General features: G+C 37.2%; 1 protein-coding gene across 1 annotated transcript; it reads right to left on the bottom strand.

The window, feature by feature from the left end:
- Positions 1-7,431: 7,431 nt before the first annotated feature.
- Positions 7,432-8,055, bottom strand: LOC137659038 (uncharacterized). The gene has a single exon (XM_068394132.1). It carries the CDS (start codon positions 8,053-8,055, stop codon positions 7,432-7,434), a length of 624 nt encoding a protein of 207 aa, XP_068250233.1.
- Positions 8,056-12,500: the final 4,445 nt, after the last annotated feature.

Genomic DNA, 12,500 nt, shown 5'->3' with positions numbered 1-12,500 from the left:
TGGCTATCTCACCCAGAAATAGATTTTTCTTATGTCATAATCCGTTTTTTTGGGGGGGCTCGAGCAATGTCGTCCTGATGGAAGTGTAATAGAGAATTAACATTCTCAGTTGTGGCTAGTTGGAGTTTCTAACCCATTTGAGTTCTTAGAACTCCCACTAATTATATAAGTACAAAGGTCGTATATAGATAGTGTGTCAGAACAGGTGTGTCCACACCTCCACATAGGAGTTGGGACGATAGTCCCTGGCTATGAACAGTATAATCGAGTTTTTTGTAACTTGCGTAGGAACAAAAGAATTATCTGCAGTGTCCCACTCACTGTGAATAAAATCTTTGTTCAAAGTAATCTATCAGACCGAAGTCGGTAAAAAAGAATGGAAATGCAAAAAGAACTATATTATTTTATCATTTCTAAAAATCCATAAATTCAACAATAATTGGTGCAACAACATGTGAGGTGAATATCTGTAGAAAACAGAAGTTTTCAACCCCAGAATTATGTAATAGAGTAACATGATAATATCTTTTCATATAATAAGAGAAGAATATCACCTTTGACTCCCAAATACTAAGGAGTTTGACATAATAATAGATAAAATAGATGATATATGTAGAAACCATAAAGACTGGAATATACTCCTATCCGGAGATTTTAACTTTCCTTCCGTGGATTGGAAAGAACGGATAGAAGAAAGTGGTTGTATGTATACATATAAAAAAGAGAGTAATAGTAGCGCAGAAGATAAGAGGTAATTTGAAAAGCTTCAAGATGTGCTATTAGAACAAAATATGCAACAAATAAACCACATTCCAACAAGAAAGGAAAATGTCCTAGATCTAGTATTTGTGAATGAGGTGAATTATGTTAAAGAAATAATAGTGTATAACACGGGAATTTCAGACCACAATGTCATAGAATTGATAGTCCATTCCAAAGCAAGTGATCGCAGAATTAATAAAAGCACAAAACTTTGGGAAGGATATGGAAAATATAATTTTTACAGTAAGAATATAAAATGGTCAGAAATAAATGAAGAACTGAATAAAGAATGGAAAAATGTATTTGTAAGTGATAATATACAGGTAAATACGGACAAACTGTACAAAATACTGGAGAAAATTGTCGAAAAATATGTACCGAAAAAAAAAACCATAAACAAAAGATGTGCATATCATGAGACAGAAGGATCTTATTTCAGAAAATTACAAAGTGGAAGAAAAATCTTGCAAAAGAAAGAAATGTGTGGAAAATGATGGAAATAAAATGTAAGATAGAAAATGCAGAACAAAAGATTATACAGTCAAAAGAAAATGAAAAAAGGGACTTAGAAGAAAGGACACTTCAAAATATAAAGAGAAACCCCAAAGTACTTTACTCCTATGCAAAAAAGATGAATAAAGGGAGATTAGAAATAGGCCCTCTAAGAATTGAAGGACGGCTAACGATTGAAAAAAAGGAAATATGCAACATATTAGCAGAAAAATATAAGAGTGAGTTCACGCTAAGAATTGCGAATGAGAATAATGAAACAGAAATGAGAGAAGAAAATGTTGAATATCTAACGGATATAGATATTAATGAAGCAGATATTGTCAAGGCTATAAACGAAATTAAAAATGGATCGGCAGCCGGACCAGATGGAGTTCCAGCGATTTTGTTAAAAAAAACTGCAAACACTATCGCGAAGCCGCTTGCAATACTGCTAAGAGAAAGTGTAGATATGAGCGAGATATATGTTAAACATAAATTAGCTTATATAACCCCTATCTTCAAAAGTGGATCAAGACTAGAGGCAAGCAATTATAGACCTGTTAGTCTAACATCACATATTATGAAAGTATATGAGAGGATAATAAAAAAGAAAATAATGAACCATTTGGTTAAAAATAATTTGTTTGATATTGGTCAACACGGTTTTGTGCCTGGAAAAAGTACACAGACCCAACTGATAGCACACTATGAAAACATATACAAAAATATGATAAATGAAAAAGACACAGATGTGATCTATCTAGATTTTGCAAAAGCCTTTGACAAGGTAGACCATAATATATTAGAGAAAAAAATGAGAAAGCATAATATTGTGTGAAAGATAGGAAAATGGGTAAAAGAATTCCTGCAAAACAGAAAATAGATAGTGGTTGCAAATGACGAGAAATCAGATGAAGCCCAGGTAATATCTGGCGTGCCACAAGGTACGGTATTAGCTGCACTGCTGTTTGTTATTACGATCTCAGACATAGACTGTGATGTTGAAAACTCCGTTGTGAGAAGTTTCGCTGATGACACAAGAATAAATAGAGAAATTACTTGTGATGAAGATAGGAACTCACTACAAAGAGATCTAAACAAAATATATGAATGGGCGGAGATAAATAGGATGATATTTAACTGCGATAAATTCGAATCAATGAATTATGGAAACAGAGAAGGAATGGTATATGCATACAAGGGACCTAATAATGAGACAATCACAAACAAGGAAGCAATTAAAGACCTTGGTGTAATGTTAAATAGGAATATGTTATGCAACGACCAAATAGCAACACTGTTGGCTAAATGTAAAGCAAAAATAGGAATGTTATTCAAACACTTTAAAACAAGAAAAGCTGAACACCTGATTATGCTTTACAAAACTTATGTACGTAGTACACTCGAGTACTGCAATGTGATATGGTACCCACACTACCAAAAGGATAATGCGCAAATAGAGAGTGTACAAAGGTCCTATACTGCTAGAATAGAAGAAGTTAAGGACCTTGACTACAGGGAAAGACTGCAATTCTTAAAACTATACAGTCTAGAAAGGAGAAGAGAATGCTACATGATAATAAAGGCATGGAAGCAAATAGAAGGAATTACTGAAAACATCATGGAGCTAAAAATATCAGAAAGAGCAAGCAGAGGTAGATTAATAGTGCCAAAAATTATATCAGGTAAACTAAGAAAGGCGCACAGGACATTAATCCACTACGCACCAGCATCGATAGTGCAGCGACTATTTAATGTGCTGCTAGCTCATCTAAGAAACATATCAGGAGTGAGCGTAGATTTGTTTAAGAATAAGCTCGATAAACATCTAAGATGCATCCCAGACCATCCAAGACTGGAAGATGCAAAATACACCGGAAGATGCATTAGCAACTCTCTGGTGGATATACAAGGTACCTCACACTGAGGGACCTGGGGGGAACCCAAACAAAAAATAAGGCAATAAGGCAATAAGGCAATTATATATATATATATATATATATATATATATATATATATATATATATATATATATATATATATATATATATATATAAATATATATATATATATATATATATATATATATATATATATATATATATATATATATATATAGTTTAACACACACTACAAATATAAATATTATTCCACTTGCACTTTGTAGACTAGAAAAGTTCCAATTTTACAGTCCATAAGAGTCCATGCACAACACTAAAAAGCTGGTTTAATCACACTACCAGCGGGCACCACAAAGTGTTTGATCTTTTCTAGTTGACGCAGGTAATGTTTGAAAAACGCTCTTGAAGATTTCCCTCCCGTGTAAGCCTGTAAGCCTTCAAATTAGATGTACTGAAAAATATTTAACGGAGAGGCAACTTTCCTAGGGTCATGACCTGATGGCATACTATCTGGGTCAGCTCTTCTGATAAAATAGGTGAGTTTGGACCTTAGCTGTGTCAAAGAGAGATTAGATCCTATTGTTACCCCCTTTAAAAAATGTTCATCCTTAAAGGGCAACTCTTTGACAGTTAGGCCTTAAGGCATTCCACGGGGCACAGAGAAGGGTCTTCCTTTAGTGGAAGGATCTTCCAAGGCCCCCAAAGTTTTGTGGGAAGTTCATTTTTAGCCAGGAATGCCGGATCTGCATAAAGATTTACTTCCCATGATTCCAAGAATTCAATGTGACCATCATCACTCGAAAGTGCCACAGTCTCGCTGACTTTAGCACCAGAAGCCATAGCAAGCAAAGAGATTGACTTTTGAGTAAGATCCCTTAAAGTGATAGTGTCGTTATCTATTGAGAAGGCTAAGAGCAAGACTTTATGCAACGACCATAAGATGGCTTTGGGAGGAGCATTTGGTTTCAATTAAGAACAAGCCTTCAGGATCTTATTGAACAGTTCGTTATTGAGTTCAATATCAAAAGCATAAGCGATAGGTCTAGTTAGTGCCGATTTACATGAGGCAATAGTTGTAGAGGCCAAACCTCGTTCATGTAAAAAAATTAAGAATGAAACAGAGAAGTCCATAGTAATGGAAGAGGGCTGATGTTTTTTAACAAATTCCACCCATTTTTTCCAGGAAGACGAGCATTGTCATTTCGTAGTAGCGGACTTGTATTCTTCTATAAAGTCAGCCCACTCCTTAGCAACTCCGAACTTTATTTTAGACGCTATGGCGAGAAAATCATGAACTGAAGGTTTTTCGTTGTCCAGGAGGAAGCAAAGACAGTCTTCTGTTGAACATCTTGGGACAGGGATCTGTGAGGTTTAAGTTCCAGAACAAGAGGTTACCAATTGCTTTTGGGCCAATTTGGGGCCACTAGTGCTGCTGTCCCTTTGAAAGTCCATAGTTATGTTCAGGACTTTCATTAGGAGGTTGAGCGATGGAAAGAGGTAAATGTGAGACCACGGGTTCCAATCCATTCACATTGCATCCATTCCCGTTGCTTCCGCATCTAAGTTTGATGCTACATACTTGGGAAGCTGCTTGTTGATCTATATGTAGTTCTAGGACTTGCTCTAGGATGAAACAGAATGATTTTGCATCTAGAGACCATTCCATTTCCAGAGGCTTGGATCTTGATAGGGCATCTGCCATCACATTGCAAACCTCCTCTAAGTGAACTGCTGAGAGATGCCAATTTCTCCACTTTGCTAAAGAGAGAATGGCTAAAAATACATGGTTGACCTGAGGAGTTCTGGAGCACTATCTGTTGATGCAGTAGACTATTGTCTTGCTGTCGAGAACTAATTTTATGTGTGATTTTTTTGGGAGGAGGGGGCAGTTTCAGTCTCTTTAGAGTTAGAAGCACTGTCATGTCTTCCAGAATGTTCATATGGAATTTCTGAAATATGGCTGACCACTGACCTTGTATCTTCTTGGAAGGGGAATGTTCCCCCCAACCCTGTTCTGAGGCATCCGTGTGAATTGTCATGGAAGGAGGAAGACACTGTAGAGGGGCTTGAGTCGACAAGCTCTTGGCAGTGGACCACGGCTTAAGCTGTTTGCACGGTAAAGCCCGGATTTTGTGGCGAAAATCTCTACAAGCATTTGATGTCTTTCTTCTCCAGATTCTGTTGGCATCTATGAGTCTTGCTAGCCACTGCAAATAAGTGATGATGGGAGGTTTTCGTGTGATATAGCTCACATCAAACCAACCTTGCATGATTGGCCCTGACTAGTACAGCTTTGCTGATCATGGCAATATACAAACCCCTTCACCACATTAAAGTATCCCTACACCAGAAATAGTATATATACATATATATATATATATATATATATATATATATATATATATATATATATATATATATATATATATATATATATACATAATGTATATACACTGTTGTGCAGTTAGCATTGCAGAATGCAAATCTGTCGGTATATTTTGATTAGCTGGGGGCTTGTAAGTCTGGCGGAATGGAGTAAAATTTTCCACAACATGATGTAAGTACTAGAGATTGTTGGAGGAGGTTGCAGATGGAAAAAAAACGGCAGGGACAACCAAGGGGATGCCATTCACCATTTCAGCTGCCGATACATCCATGGTGTGTTTAGGAGTAGTTTCTAATCCTTGCAGTGGGACATTAAAGCTACTTTCAGAGTGCAATAAAAACGTTCAACCATTCCGTTGGCAGCAGGGTTGTAGGCGGTTGTCTGATGTAGGGTGAATACTAGCTTTGCTAATGATGTCCACAATTGAGAGGTGAAAGTGGTACCCCTGTCAAAAGTAATATGCTCAGGTATACCAAATCTCGCTATTCACCCTGAGAGTAGGGAACGTAAACAAAGCGAACGTTGCATTTTCCATGGGAATGGGTTTAGGCTGACGAGTGGAGCGGTCAATGACGATAAACAGGTAAGGGTATCCTTGTTATGTGGGTATGGGACTTAAAACATCAACGTGAATGTGGGCAAAACAACAGTGTGTCAATGTACTTTTGAAGTTTGGCATGAAGTACAGGTGCAGACTCAATTCTTAGCATCCTTAGTAATGCTATGCCAAATGAACTTTGTCTTTAGTAGTTGTGCAGTAGATCAGCATGAGGGATAGGAAAGGCCATGAATGAAATTAACCACCTGTCGACACATGAGTGTAGGTATCCATGGTCACGTTCTACTGATACTGACATCAATGAAGAGAATGGTGTTGGATTTGTTGAGGGCAACGTCTTCCCAATGGAGGGATGTGCAGGATGTCCCACATGCTTGGTACTCTGGATCTTTTTGTTGGGCTTCTGCCAAGGTGTAGCAATCTAATCCAAGGTGAATGGCAGCCAATGAGTTTCTTGACAGGGCCGGTAACAGGATTAATTTCTCCCAGGGATCTGTTGAGGGGTGCAATTGTATTCACTCATGGCAGAGAGATGCCGGCGTTGACGGACGAAAAAGGCATCAGACCGTCGATTGAAGGTATGCACCATAGGCATGTAGTCCGTGTGAATGACAAAGGGCATACCTTCCAAGAAGTGGCAAAAGTGACAAATAGCCAAATGCCCCGCCTGCAATTCGCGGTCAAAAGTAGAGTAGTTGGAATCTGCATTGGACAGTTTTCTACTGAAGAAGGATAGTGGGTGGGGCGAGCCGTTGAGTTCCTTCTCGATGGAGAGGAGAGGGGCATGAGAAACCAGAAAATTAAGAGCATCAGCGGTTGATAGGGTATTCTTTTTGTTGCAGTAGGCTACTTCTTGAAGGGTACCCTACTTCAGGTCTTTTTGCTTGCTCTTGAGGGAGGCATAGAAAAGGGCAAGAGTGGCGGTGATGGCTGGCAGTACTTTGACGGTCGAGGGGCTGGAGAAATTCTGAACGGATGCTACCTTCTCAGGGAGGGAGTAGACTCCTTCAGGAGTGATTCAGGGCCGTTAGAACGATACTTCGTTGGCGCCAAAGGTACTCTCATCATATCGGACTACAGGGCTTTTCTGTTTAGGTGATCAAGCACGATGCGTAGGTGAAGGAGGTATTCCTCTTTGGAAGAAGAGAATCAAGTATGTTGTGTACGTAACATACATAAAAGTGTAGGTCCCCTAAGATACCATCCATGAGGTGTTGAAAAGTGTTCCCAGCATTGCGAAGGCCCAAACAGGAGTAATTAAAGTTGTATATACTCACAGGGGTGAGGAAGGTGGTTTGGGGGGTGTCTTCTGGCTTCATGGGCACCTGATATTATTCCTTTAGGGGATCGAGCGTGGAGAAAACCTTTGCTTTGTGCAGGTAAGCAATGTTTGGGAGGTGGTAGTGATCCATTTCTGTCTGCATGTTTAGACACTTGTAATCCCCACACAGACGCAGACATCCATCTCTCTTCAGGTCGATGTCTAAAGGTGACCACCATGGGCTTGACGCCGTTTGGCAAAGGCACATCTCTTCCATTTCAGCAAATGTTCGTTTAGTGGCTTCCAAACGATCTGGTGACAGACGCCAGAATCTGGTGAACACTGGGGTCCCCATCATCTTGATATGGTGATAAATACCATGTTTAGTGGGAACCATGGGCGTATGGCGAAGTTCAGGACATAAAACTTCTGGATACGATGAGAGGAGGTGGGCGAAGGCATCCGTAGTTGCTCTGATGTAGAGAGTGAGGTCAGAGGGGCCAGATTGAAGAGGGGTCGACAAGTAAGAGTCTGCGTTGACTAACCATCGGTGAGCAACATCAATCAGGACGTGGAAATGTAGGAGGAAATCCACACTGAGGATTGGCAATGTGACGTTAGCAACTAGAAACTTCCAATAATAATTGGAGCTTCTAAATGATAATGAGAGGTTTTTGTAACTGTGGGTGTGCATAGCAGATCCCTTGGTAGGATACCAGGCTGACGTTGGCAGACTTAGACAGACTACGTTGTGTCCTGAAGAGTTTCATTGGTAGATAAGAATGACAACCACCCGTGTCTACCAAAAATCGTGCACCCGTACCTGCATCATATAAAAATAAAAGATTAGTGACAGGGGAGTCGACCGCCAATTGGAGGGCCTATTTACACATTTTTGGCCACTGACAACTGTTTGCCCATTTCATCACCGCAACCCAGAATCTGGAGTGGTAGTAGCATAAATGTGGCTGTAGAAGTCGTTGGTTGGGGAGCAAGCGATTGATGGGTGGTGGATGGCTTTGTTGCTACTCCAGCGCATCATAGGGTAGGCATCTGTGTCCTACTGTATTCACATCAGCTTTAATTGATGTTGAATAGTTGTCCTCTTCATCAGGAGTGGTGTCATTGGTGGAGATCTTGAAGATGGTGAAGTGGATATTCATAAGGGGGTTAAATAAAGTCATCAGGTCCTTCATGGGAAAGATATGGACATCTGATATGGCAGCATGTACAGGTTTGGGTAAATGTCATACCCAAAGGGCACTAAGTAGGCTCACCTCACGAGGAGAGCCATCTTTGGCAGGTTCCAGGCGAGTGATGCTGGTCATTTCCTTGAGGGCATGTGAAGATTCTTGGTCCCCTAGCGGTTGCGAAAAGAGCTGAAAAAGTTTAGCTATACGGGAAGCTGGAAATAGCAAGTACTGCTCCTGGAAGTATGTTTTAAGGGCGTCGTATGCTATTACTGCTCCAGAAGGTATGTTTTGAGGGCATTCTACACTAACAGGGTGTCCCCTTGCTCTCAAAGCAAATTAAAGATTCCCGAGATAGTGACCTCGGCGATAGCCGCAAGGACATAGTCTGCTTTAGTGCAGAATTGGACCTCTGCTCACTGAAACCAGGCAAATACTTCTGTACTAGCAAAGGGCAGCAGTTTCACGGAAGTGGCGTTAATAGGAGAGTCAGGGGGGGGAGGGCGGCATCATCATACAGTAAGACACAGCAGTGAGGGAGCTGCTCACCCCGTTGGTCACCAATGTGCGAGTGAGCTGTTAGGTGGTAACTGAGAGGCAAGGTGAATGCAACTAGATCTATTTCAACAAATAGCAAGGTTCAGGACAAGAAGGTCACAAAAAAATCAAACAAATTAATTACTGAAAAGACAGGCTTAAACAGGTTCGGTTAATAGAGAGGTGTAGAGTGAAATATAAAATAAAAGGAAAATACCATTATTGTGTACCAATATGTGGGAAACACGTCTGGTACATATATATATATATATATATATATATATATATATATATATATATATATATATATATATATATATATATATATGTATGTATGTATGTATGAATATATATATATATATATATATATATATATATATATATATATATATATATATATATATATATATATATATGCAGAAAACTCATAGGATGCTCAGATACAATAAACCACAATAAAAAATTAAGATACTCAATAACTCCTGATAGGTCTCATGTCATGACATCATCAAAAGAACTGATTTATCATTAGAGAGAATTTCACAATATAAACGGAAGAGTGAGAACACGTATATACATACAAATATTGGGATAATTACCTATAATTTCTTCATACTCGTTCAAGTTTATCTTAAATAGTTTTTCAACTCTATGTATATCCAGGAGCCTATTGATATGATTACCTACACATATACAGTACATATAGATGCATACATACAAAACTTAACATCTAACCTGAATCTTTATTCGTATATGCACACACAGACACTCACACACACGATGGAATAACTGTTGAGAGGATATTGAGCAAAAATTAAGTGACTGCTAGAATACTTACAAAATTATATTGCAGAATGTGGCGTGAAGAGGTAAAACCTGATGAATGGAAGCTAGGGGTGGTAAAAAATAGCAAAAAACAAGGAAATCTGATTGCAATAATTGCAGAGGCATTATACTTACGCCAGTGTTCATGAAAATATATAGTATGCTTATTTTAAACAGACTAGAGATTAAGATTGATGAAAAGCTGAGAGATGAATACGCAGGATTAGAAAAGGTAGAAGTTGTACTGAACAAATTTTCATTATAAGACATGTGGTACAGCAATGTGTAGAATATAAAAATCGACTTCTGATGGCATTTGTGGACTATGAAAAAGCCTTTGATAGTGTGCACCGGCCAAAGATCTGCATTATTATGGAGTTCCTCTTAAAAGTGTTAATTCAATTAAGTATGATCATGAGCATAGCTAGTGTAAAGTTAATATTAGTGGGGTCTTATCATAAGAATATCCAGTGAACAGTGGAATACGCCAAGGAAATGTGTTGTCACCTATGTTGTTTATCCTCCTCATGGATTTTGTAATGCATAGAACAGTTGGGGATGGTGGAGAAGAATTGGACTGGATTGGTAATAGAAAATCAGCTGACCTAGAGTATGCTGAGGACGCTGTCCTTATTAGCAGCACACCACAGAACTTGCAAAGCTTGCTTACCAGAATGCGTGAAATAGGACATGAGGTTGGGCTTCAGATAAATAGAAAAAAGACTGGGAGATGATGAGAACTGAATATGCAATGGAAGATGAAATATCACTGGAAGGAGAGAGGATTAATGAAGTGGAATCATTTAAATATTTAGAAAGTATGATCTCTAATACAGGAACTTTAGAATTTGAGTTTAATGAAAGACTGGAAAAAACAAATCAGACAATAGCTAGGTTATGTAAAATTTGGAAATAAAATCACCTGAAATTACAAATGAAAACAAGGCTATATAACAGTTTAGTGAGATCAGTGTTACTGTATGGACATGAGTTGTGGTATGACAATGAAACAATATCCAACATATTTTGTAGATTTGGAAACAATGCCTTCAGAAGAAAATTGGGAATTAAATTGCAGGCCAGGATTAGAAATTAAACTATAAGAGAGATTACTCAAGTGTCATTTATGGACGAGATCATGGTAAGGGATAGATGGAGATGGTTTGGGCATGCTCTTTGCACTCCCCAAAAGAGATTACTTCACCAAATTTTCAACTAGGCACTAAAAGAGTTGGAAGATCACGGCCTACATGACTGAACACTATGAATCCTGAAGTAGTAGATGATGAAGAGAGAAGTATTGATTTAAAAGCTCAAAATAGAGACGACTGGTGAAATCAAACTGAGGCCATTTGCACCAATAAGTGTAGGAGGAGAAGATGAGGATGATAAAGATGATGATGATAATGATATACACTCACACACACACACACATATATGTATATATATATATATATATATATATATATATATATATATATATATATATATATATATATATATATATATATATGTACATATATATATATATATATATATATATATATATATATATATATATATATATATATATATATATATATATATATATATATATATATATATATATATATATATATATATATATATATATATATATATATATATATATATGTATATATATATATATATATATATATATATGTATATATATATATATATATATATATATATATATATATACATATATATATATATATATATATATATATATATATATATATATATATATATATATATATATATATATATATATATATATATATATATATATATATATACTGTATATATATTCTTACAAAGCAGGTCAAGTGTAGAGTAACTACAGTAGTTTATTCATGTATCTAATTCATCTTATCATATGTGCATTGCAGAGGTGAATAGTCAACTCTTAAGAAGGGTTCGTCTCGTGTAGGTATAAGGTTGTTATGTAAATTACGTAAGACTTTTGTCGTTAATTTCTTTGTATTCTTCATTCAATTAAGTACAGTATATGTAAATTTATGTCATTTATAAGAATTAAATTTCTATTTCACGTATTTTGTTGAAAAGTCTTACGTAATCTTTTTGAGAGTGTTATGTGATTCGTGCAAGATTTGAGCAAGGGCTTATCTAATGTTCTTTTATATTTTTGTGAAATATGGCATCATGCTTGTGATAAAATATTCAATTCTTATATTGTGCCATGTGCTTTGGAAGATTCCCGAAAATCCTAGAGTTAGATCTAATGTTTTTTTCTATTTCGGGGACAAAGGGTGGGTGGAGCTCGCTGTACATCCGAGAGTTGCTTGAAACCTAGGATTCGTCTCTTTACATTTTTATCTAGTTGATAACTCTCATGCCCTTAGGCCAACTCCCCACGCTTCCAGATCTCGGACCTCGAACATTCCGGTAGTAGCTAAGTTCCATATTAAGGCAACCCTATGGATACTCAAATCAGATAGAGAATTCCAGCTTCAACTTATAGCCATCTCTACCTCTCTCTCTCAGCCCAGTGTATTGTTTTAAAAGTGTTCAGTGATATTTCATAACTGGCCCTGTAGTAACG

The sequence above is a fragment of the Palaemon carinicauda genome, chromosome 19, assembly GCF_036898095.1.
Source record: "Palaemon carinicauda isolate YSFRI2023 chromosome 19, ASM3689809v2, whole genome shotgun sequence".
NCBI classification, from domain to species: domain Eukaryota; kingdom Metazoa; phylum Arthropoda; class Malacostraca; order Decapoda; family Palaemonidae; genus Palaemon; species Palaemon carinicauda.
This window is presented reverse-complemented; position numbering and strand designations above follow the sequence as displayed.

Coding starts and splice junctions, on each gene's coding strand:
- LOC137659038 (XM_068394132.1), bottom strand. CDS start 8,055: ATGCACACCCACAGTTACAAAAACCTCTCATTATCATTTAGAAGCTCC.